This window comes from Chinchilla lanigera, unplaced genomic scaffold (genome assembly GCF_000276665.1).
Source record: "Chinchilla lanigera isolate Chin_1 unplaced genomic scaffold, ChiLan1.0 scaffold00041, whole genome shotgun sequence".
Classification (NCBI taxonomy): Eukaryota; Metazoa; Chordata; class Mammalia; order Rodentia; family Chinchillidae; genus Chinchilla; species Chinchilla lanigera.
The window spans coordinates 17,491,865-17,502,287 of NW_004955442.1; the positions used below are offsets into that span (position 1 = coordinate 17,491,865).

The window sequence follows — 10,423 nt, forward strand, 5'->3', positions numbered from 1 at the left end:
CTAGGATCTATGCACTGAGAAGCTACTAGGATCTATACACTGAGGATCCATGCACTGAGGATCTATGCACTGAGCTACATCACCAGCCCTTTTTTCATTTCGAGACAGGGTCTCCTTAAGTCACTAAATTGCCCAGGTTGAGCTCGAACCTATGATTCTCCTGTCTCATCTTCCCAGAGTGCTAGACTACAAGCATGTACCATACATGCCTGCTTTGTTACCAATTGTATTTTGTATAGCAAATCTCATTCAACCACCAAGCTAACCCTTGTTTTGTTTACTGATGTGTCTACTAGAAAGCAGGGCACATAGTCGTTTGTGCATGGTATACTCTTTTAATCCCAGCACTCTGAGAGGCTGAGGCAACTGAGTGATTTAATGAGACTCTGCCTCAAAAAGCCACTAGGACCAACCACTGCTCAATAAAACTGTTTCTAGGGGCTGGGGATGTAGCTCAGCAGCACAATGCCTGGCAAGGGCAAGGCCCTGAGTTTGATTCCTGGTACCAAAAACAAAAAAACAGGAAAAACTTTCTGCATTCTTATTCTTGCCCTCCTCCTCATACCCTGACAATCACTAATTTGTTTGTGTGAATGTGCCTCTTCTGATGATCTTTATATACAACTGAACCTTGTTATCTGTAGTAGCTATGTCCTAGCGACTTGCATGAACACTGAATTAACACTGGGTCACAGTTCCTCTGCTCACATTTTCATCAGCTGATTAATATACAGCTGTGTTTTGTACATGTTTAAAGAAATCTTCCTTAAAATTGGGTGCAGTGGCCGGGCGTGTTGGCACATGCCTGTAATCCCAGCACTCGGGAGGCTGAGGCAAGAGGATCGCTGCAAGTTCGAGACCACCGTGGGCTACAAAGTGAGATCAAAGCCAGCCTGAACTGCATAGTGAGACTGTCTCACAAAGACAAAAGAAAAAAAAATTGGGTGCAGTGGCACATGTCCGTAGTCCCAGCTACTCAGCAGGCTCAGGCAGGAGGATCACAAGCTTGAGATCAGCCTGGGCAACTTAGTAAGACACTATCTCAAAATTTAAAAAGGCTACTATGTTCTCTCTTGGCCCACCTTCACGCTGTAGGGTATACTTCCTTTCCTACTTTTACTTGGCCCAACTTGCCCTGCAGAGTCTGTTGCTTTTCCTACCTTTAAAAATCTTTGCTACTGTTAAAAAAAAAAAAAAAAAAAAAAAAAAAAAGATGAGCCAAGGGTGGTGGTGCACACCTGTAATCCCAGCACTTAGGAGGCTGAAGCAGGAAGATCATTGCAAGTTTGAGACCAGTTTGAAACCTTACTGGTCTACAAAGTGAGCTCAAGACCAGCCTGAACTGCATAGGAAGACCCTGTCTCCAAAAGACCAGAAGAAAAAAGAAAAAAAACCACACAAAAACGGATGGATGGATGGATAGATGGACAGATGGAAGTAAGGAAGCCTTACTGAATATATAACACTGGTTCATTATCACTGACTCATGGACACAGTACTGTAACTCATGCCAGAATAAAGTTTAGCTAACACATGTGATTTCTCCATAAGACAGTATAGTCTTCCTGTATACTAGACAGCACTTTAGCACTACATTTGAGGGGCTTTTTTTTTTTTTTAAACTATACTTGAGATCAAACCCAGAGGCATTCTGCCACTGTGCTGTATCTCCAATCTTTTTTTTTTTTTTTTTTTGGTTTTTCTCCGGTACCGGGAACCGAACTCACGACCTTGCGCTTGCCAGGCAAACGTTTTTGCCGCTGAGCTAAATCCCCGGCCCCTCCAATCTTATTATTTAGAGATCACAGCTCACTAAGTTGCCCAGTTGGAACTATGAATTTGCAATCCTCCTGCCTCAGCCTTCCAAAGAGTTGAGAATACAGGTATGCATCTCTACACCTGGCTGGCTATTTTAAAAGTCAAATTGCAAAATGAAAAGCACAAAATGCAGCACTGCGGACTACATGCTTATGTATGAAAGCTGAAACAAGAAAGTAGCCTCTTTTTCTCCATGAGGTTAGATTATATCTCTTCAGAGCACTGTATGGGTATACCACATTCAGTTTATCCATTTACCATCCCATGGACATTTACAGATAAAGCTGCCGTGAATAAGCTGTGTACAAGTGTTTGTATGGGCACAGGCTTTCATTTCTCTTAGGTACACTGTCTAATCACAGGAGCCTTTTATTTTAGCTTACTATATCCTTCAATATGCTTAATTTCATATTCTAAGTGCATTTTAACTCTACTGTTGACAATCTTAACATTTCTAATTCTCTGTATCTAATACAAGTACTATTTTGGGATTCTATACATAGGGTAATCCTGAACTGGAAATGTAGCTGGTCTGAAGAACAACACAGGCTGTACTGGCGGCTGGCTGGAGTGAGAGTTTGTGAACCGAGGAGGACAAAAAAACTTCAAGGCTGGATCTGAGAAGGTCTCCAGTGGAGTGTGAAAGCTTCTAAGGACAGGGCAGCAGAAAATCATGAACCGACGCTATGAAGACTGGAAGAGTACCAGGAGAAGAGTAAAGCAAGAGGTGCCACAAGTAGCACATTATTTTACGACTTTAGGAAATGGCAAGGCATTTAACAACAAGATGTTGTAGTAGGATGGTAGTAGCTGAACAGCAGTTAGAAAATAGGGCCAGAAAAACAGGGACACTGAACATACAAGGATATGACAAGTGAGAGCAGCAACTGTAGTCCATGAGAGCCACCATTTGGGACAAGTGCGCCCAGCAGGCCTAGAAATCACTGAGGGAGCTCACCATCACTCAGACGCCTGTTCTGCCTCCGTAAACACCTTCCTTGTTCTGCAAGACCCTCTTCAGAGCTGCCATACCTCCTGTCAAGACACAAAGTCTCCTCCCTCTCTCCTGGGTCTAGACTTGTTTGACCAACAGAATCCAGAAGGAGGGACTAGGTACCAGTTCTGCATGTGAGCCGTCAGAGGCCTAGCAGTTTCTTCTTTCACCTTCATGCTGTGAAGAAGTGCAATTTAGCCTCATGGACGAAGCCACAACGAAAACTGAGGTGCCTGGCTAATCCTAGGTGCCACGCACGTGAACAATATGAACTGGCACACACCAGCCCTTGAGGAGCTCCTAGGTTAATGCAGCTACATGAGTGACCCAAGAATAACTACCATGCCAAGCCCAGCCAGCCTGCAGAATAAATACTAATAAACTGCTGTTACTTTAAGCTGGTTTTTTGTTTGTTTGTAGTATTAGAGACTGAACCCAGGGCCTTGGTACTGAGCTACATTCACAGCACTTTTTTATTTTTTGAGACATGGATTTGCTAAATTGCTAACTTGCCCATGTTGGCTCAAACCTGCAATCCTCTTGCCTCAGCCTAGGCCCTGTATCAATAGGCCCAGCTAGTCACTAAATTTGCTTATTTATTTGCAGTGCTGATAATTAAACCCAGTTCTGTACAACTAGGGAAGTGCTCTACCACTGGGCTATACCCCCAAGAAATCTATTAAGTTTTAAGGGGATTTATAATGCCCTAAATCTATTAAGTTTTAAGGGGATTTATAATAACATAAACATAAACATAAACATAAAGACTGTGGCACGAAGTGTTACCCTATGTGCAACAGCCCCCCCCCCTTTTTCTTTTCTGAGACAGTCTTGCTTTGTAGTCAGACTGGCAGACTGGCCTTGAACTTACTACACAGTCCAGGCTAACCTCGAACTCCCAGTGATCATCTTGCCTCAGCCTCCCAAGTGCTGGGATTAAGGCGCACACCACCACACCTGGCTATCATTCCTGATGTACATGAGGACAGGATCAAGGGCACGTTACGAAGCACCCATAGAATAATTTTCTAGGAAGGAAGCCTATACTGTGCCAAATCACAAAATACTAATCCTGGCCATCACTGTGCCTAGAACCTATATCAAAATTTTTACCTTTAAAAATTCTAAATCAAGCACGTTTTACCAAAGAATGAAGGCCACCCCTAGGTTATCTGGCTCTTTTTGTGTGTGTGGGTGGAGAGTGGCCAAAACTTGAAAAAGGAGAGGATATGGGCTATGCATTTAAGATCTGAAGCTTAAAAAGCAATAATATTGGGGCTGAGGCTATAGCTCAGCGGCACAGCCCCTGCCTGGCAGTGCAAGGTCCTGAATTCAATTCCCAGTACCAAGAAAAGAAATGGAATAATACTGCATGATGGCTTTCTTTTGCAGCCAGCCTCCACAAGAGATGGCTAAGTGCTCGTATCCATCTCCTCTGAGGTTCCCTAGCCCTGGCCCTCACACCCTCAGAGAAGACCTTGGACTCTATAGCCGGAGTGACAGCTGCATGGCTTTCCTGGGCAGCCTCTCCTGGAAGGACTTCTCCTGCCAGGCACGATGGTTGAACAGAGATATGCTTAGCAAGGTCTCTGGGAATGAGGGCCAACAAGACATTGCCGAACAAATGTACCTATGGGCTTCTGACACAGAACTAAATTCCCATGTAGAAAAAAAATCAGGCCATGTGCAAAGAGAATGGTGTCAAGCTGTTATAAATCTCAGCTTCTACACAACCAAGTGCCAAGCGCATTGGATACTGTTTTTTCACTGAACATCAGCACTGTCAACCATTCAGCTGTGGGAGCCCTGTGGTGCCTTTCATGGTTGATTATTTTCACAGAATAAGACTTGATTTTTTTTTTCCGAGACAGGGTCTCACTATGTAGTGCAAGCTGGCCTTGAACTCCCTTCTGTAGCCCAGTCTTATCCTCCTGCCTTAGCTTCCCAAGTGCAGGGATTACAAGAGCGTGCCACTACACCTGGCTGATTTTCTCTTGTGAAAAGCTTTCAACTTCCACCTTCCAGGGTTTCCGCCAAAAAATGACTACCTTAGTAACTGAAAAACTTAGTACCTGGAAACTATAGCCTTGCCAATACCAGTTTCATCCATTCTCTGTAATTTAAGCAGACCTTACATTGATTCAGTTACTTCTTATTAGAAAGCCTCCAAAAATACGAGATTAAGATTTCACAATAAAGTCTGGAATGAATAAAAAACAGTCAAAACCTACAAGACAGTCTTGCTACTTCCATGGGACAAGAGGGAGGGCAATCGCAATGAGTCAAATACTTTTCCCAGAATAACATACATTTGTGTGTTCACCCAGACACATGGACACATATATCACAATCAATTCCAAGGAGTTCTAGGCCCACTATAGACAACTACGCGCTTTATCCGGCAATGCAGATTTCAAGTCTGACCTTGTTCCCTGCCCGTAAACCAGCCACTGTGAGCCACTATTAGCCTGGAAGGCCCTCACCACTTTTTTTTCTTCCTTCAAGTCTAAGTTCAGGTGCTAAGTGCTGTGGGAGCCCACCTTAAGCACCACTTCCCCTTTGAGGCATCCCAACAATCCTGCGTCACTCCTAGGGACCAGTGCCCCCACATGCAGCAAACTTCTGGGCTTGTCTCTGTTCCGCTGGGTTGTAAACAACCAAGGGAGGGCCTCCTCAGTACCTGTACAGGTCAATATTTCAAATGAGATTAGCCCTCCCCACAGGCCGGTGGGACCTCAGAAGCACTTCTGTGTGAACCTGAGGTGGTAAGGTAGGATTTTTCTTCTCTAGACTCTGACAGAGGAGTGCCTTACCTTGGTCGGTCTTGGTCGCTGGCTTCCAGTTCTCAGCACTAATTACCGGGAGGCAAACTTGCCCTTTTTCATCAATGTTTGGGTGATAGATCTTTGTTTTAAATGTGATCTTCGGTGGTTTGAATGGGTACTCTGCTGGAAAGTTGATTTCAATTCTAAAGGCTCCCTTATCATATGGAGGGTTGTCCTGGAAGGAAAGAGAAAACAAACACATTGTCATTCACACATCTGCAGCCAAGACAGGACTATTCTAATTGTTTATAGGAAAGGTTAATTTATTTCAAGTGGTACATCAATTGAGGACCTGTCACCTACAGGACAACCCAACAATGACAGTATTTCTTAGAGCGAGACGAGACATGTGTTAAGCCATGAAAAGCCTCAGATTGAAGTCCTGATATTTTTATACTTTTAAAAAAAAATACCCTTTATTTTTTAGGACAACTTTAGGTTCACAGGAAAACTGAGAGGTAAGTGTACAAATAACCCATCTACAGAGTCCCCCATACACACAGCTTCTCCCACTATCAACAACCTTCATCAAATGGGTAAATTTGCTACAATTCATGAGCCTACATCAACACACCACCACCTGAAGTCCACGGCTTAAGATGACTGAGGTTCACCCTTGCTACTGTGCATTGTATGGGTTTTGTGTAGTTATACAAGGTAAGTGAGACCATACCCTGCAGCAGCTATAATCTGAATGCTTGTTGTCTTCCCCAAATTTATCCATAAAAACCTAATCATGCAGGCTGTGAGTAGCTCAGTGGTAGAGCTTGTGATAGCATGTGTAGGGGCCTTGGTTAAACTCCAGCATAAAAGACACACACCTCTATAATCTCATCAGTGTGGTATTAGGACATGGGGCCACTGGAAGATGAGGTGGTCACCATGTTATTGGTAGCCTTATGAAAGCCCCCTCCCAGGACTCCCATATCCCTCCCATCATGTGAGGACATAGCAAGAAGGCAACGTTATGAATGGAAAACAGAACTTCCTCAGACCCTGTATGTTCAGTGTCTTGATCTTAAGACTTTCCAGGCTCTGCAACTGTAGAAATATATTTCTCCTGTTTATAAGCTACATAGTCTACAGGTTTTTAAATTTGTTTTTAACAGTAGCCTGGATAGATTAAGCCTTCTTGGAGTCGTTTCTTTTGCTTAGCAATTCATGTCTTTTTAATAGCTGAATAGTGTTTATCTGGATTCACTGTTCATTCACTATACCGCTAAATGAATTCAGGGCTGTACCGAGCTAGAGCTCCAGTCCTATTTTTTCCCCCCAGCCTTATTTTTACTTATTTTAACTTTTTTGTTTGTTTGTTTGTTCTTGAGACAGGGTCTCTCTATGCAGTTCAGGCTAATTTGGAGCTCACTTTGTAGCCCAGGCCGGTCTCAAACTCGCAACGATCCTCCTGCCTCAACCTCTTGAGTATTAGAATTACAGGTGTGCACCACCATACCGTTATTTTAACTTTTAAAAACCATGTTAGGGCCGGGAATATAGCTCAGTGGTGTAAGCACCTGCCTGGCAAGCGCAAGATCCTGAGTTTAATTCCCGATACAAAAATAAAATAAAAACCATGTTAATTTCACTCAGTCTAATCCCCAATATAATATTGGAAGGTGTATTAAACAGTAACTAATTATGTTAAATTAGAATAAACAGCAATGAGTAAGCTACTTCCCTTGTTGGGAAATGGTTTAATAAATAATTATTATTAAATAAATGTTACAACTTTTATTTATTTATTTTTTGGTACTAGGAATTGAACTCAGGACCTTGTGCTTGCCAGGCAGGCACTTGTGCTGCTGAGCTACATCCCCAGCCCAGCGTTAACACTTTAAATACTAACCAAGGAAAAAATTTAAAATAAAAGTTCAGCCTGTGGTGGTGGCACAAGCCTGTAATCCTAGCACTTGGGAGGCAAGGCAGGAGGATCTTTGCAAGTTCAAGACCACCCTGGGCTACAAAGTGAGCTCAAGGCCAGCCTGAACTGCATAGCAAGACCGTCTCAAAAAGACAAAAGACAATAAATAAATAAATAAATAAAAACAAGACATAATGTAATAGCAATTTTCCAAATCTAACCAACAATAAAAAAGTATCCAGTGTTTTCCTTATGAAGATTATTTGTTTGTTTTTTTTTGTTTTTTTTTTTTCTGGTACCGGGAATCGAACTCATGACCTTGTGCTAGCCAGGCAGGCGCTGTGCCACTGAGCTAAATCCCCAGCCCCTTATGAAGATTATTAATGAAATACAGTACTGGTATGCACATTTTAACATGCTTTCCGTCTGTAGGGAAAGGAGACATGGCTATGTCTCACACCATAGGATTCAATGTGTTTGATATGCTATGCTTAGGCACTCTGCAGCTCCTTCAAACTGCATTCATAAACACATTAGCTCTTGTAGGAGTGAACAACAGAGGACTAACATCACTGTCTCCCTCAACATTTCAATTCCTTTTCTAGCAGTTCACAGTAATGGCTGGAAACTAGACAGAAAGTTGGGAGCCGTCTGCTTATTATTGTATATGGGGCTCACTACACTATCAGTTCTAATAGAATTATTGGTAATAATAAAATAAAGGGTGGTGGAGGTTGATTTTATTTAGAGTGTTATGTGGAGAATGTGAATGGGAGAACATGAAAAATCTTTCTTTAAGTCAAAAACCATCCTGAACTTTACAATCTAACACTTAGAATAATTCTTTATGCCAGAGAAAAGTACTTTAAAACCAACTGAAATCATATTCTAATTAATCTGAGCCCTTCTTTTCATGGACAACTACATATGATAAAACAAAAATTAAAAAGAACCATTTACCTTTTACCTTACAATAAATGGATAAAAGCTGAGGCAAACAAACCCTACTATGTCATAGTGAAAACAACAGGAAAATGGCTTATTTCTTTAAAAAGAGTATAACTATGCATTTAAGCTGAATGACCAGACTTGCTGTTTTTAGAAACTCAAAATAAGATGAACAAAAATAATCACAGTATATTTTTAGCATTATACTGTTGAAAGCTGATGGGAATTTTAAAAGTTCATTTTTATGGCTTCTGTAAGCATATAGTATTACTAAAACAAAAAATGACTTTTTCTAGAAGATTCAGCAAAAACAAATGAAAGAATGTTCCAACTGTAGCTAAAATTACACAATACAATCTAAGTGGACATTAATTTCTCTGCTGCTGATTTGGATGCCATTCAATATTCTGCAGGCCTTTTCAGCTGACTCTGGAGAGCCAAACCTGACCATTACACAGCCCTTTGACTTTCCATTCTCCATTCTTATTTCCACAAACATGACATGACCACAATGACTGAATTTTTTTTTTTTTTTTCCTGACTGAATTTCTTTTAGTTTCTGCCAAGTCAAGTCAAAAGGCAGACTTCTGACAAATATCTGGCTACCTTTGGAGCCTATTCTCTCTCATCCCGCTCCCCATGGACCTGGACAGAAATCCTCTGTTCATATTGATGCTCCAGCCCAGGATGGCGCCGATGCCCGGGCCCATTCTGTCAAAGTCAGAGCTCACGCAGTCCAGGCCCATGCCCACGCCTCGAGTCACACTGCTCATGCCACCCACCCATGCCACCACTTATTCCAGATCCTACTGGAACCATGTTAGAAGCTCCTATTCTTCCTGAAAACCCTCCAATCACTGCACTGCCAACTCTACCAAATGAATCCAAAACCTCAATTTATTCCAGTATCATCATGTCCAAAATCTCGTTCCATGCTACTAGTCATCGCACCACAGTACAACTCTCCCATCCAGCCCACCCTACCAAATTCTCCCATGGTACTCACTGCTTCTAGACCACCAAACGTGATTCCTCCTCCAATCCTACTCATTCCTCCAAAACCTGGACCATCCATTCCCACACCACTTGGAGCTAAATTTCCCATTACATCACTTATGTTCAAATGGCTGGCCCTAATAGGCTGTCCCCCTGGATCAAGTCCCATTCCAATACCACCAAGATTACATGGTACTTGTGGTGTTTTACTATCATGTGAATGGTAGTCTTCACGAGGGACACACTTGCCACCCATTTTCACATGCATAGGTCTATCAAATAAAAACTGCCCAATGAACACAAGAATTGTTTGAACTGCTTCAACTGCTTGCTTAAAAGTGACTGCAGGGCCGGGGATTTAGCTCAGCGGCACAGTGCCTGCCTGGCAAGTGCAAGGTCGTGAGTTCGATTCCCAGTACCGGGGGTGGGGTGGGGGGTGGGGGGGGAAGTGTGCCCATTCCTCTGCTCTTGCCATCTTTGTCTTCTTTAATATCTGCTCGCTTTACAGTTCCAGCTATGCTGAACATTTCCTTTAGTTTCTTCCACCTAACTTTGAAGTCCAGATTAGCAATAAAAATTGTGGAACCAGGTCTACCAGCTGCAAGTTACTGATAACCTCGGAGGGAATGTATGGGTTATTGAGAATGGATGGTGGTAAACTCATCAACCCGAACCCCATCTCAGGGCATGGAAAGGACCCTCCTGTTCATTGCAGTGCCCTACGAGCATTTTCTCCATCAGGATTCTCTTTTATATTCAAGGGTCTTCCACTATGATCACATTTGTTCATAATTTCTAGTGCTTTCTCTACAAATTCTTCATCTCTCAGTTAAACCACATCACAACCCCTTGATTTTTCTTCCACATCCTTAACGAGCTCCGTGTATGTAACCTCACCCACTTTCTTTTTATTTATTTATTTATTTATTTATTTATTTATTTATTTTGGTTTTTCTCCGGTACCGGGAACCGAACTCACGA

The 10,423-nt window shown here is 42.3% G+C and overlaps 1 protein-coding gene and 1 pseudogene across 2 annotated transcripts in view; both read right to left on the bottom strand.

The window, feature by feature from the left end:
• The window catches only part of Ube2l3 (ubiquitin-conjugating enzyme E2L 3), a 93,861-nt gene that overhangs the window by 4,050 nt on the left and 79,388 nt on the right, over positions 1-10,423 (bottom strand). For both annotated transcript variants that reach the window (XM_005391710.2, XM_005391712.2), the window contains one exon: positions 5,626-5,812. In XM_005391710.2, the coding sequence (XP_005391767.1) occupies positions 5,626-5,812 (187 nt within the window). The remainder of the gene's footprint in view (positions 1-5,625; positions 5,813-10,423) is intronic.
• On the bottom strand, positions 7,933-9,766 carry LOC102029014 (annotated as a pseudogene).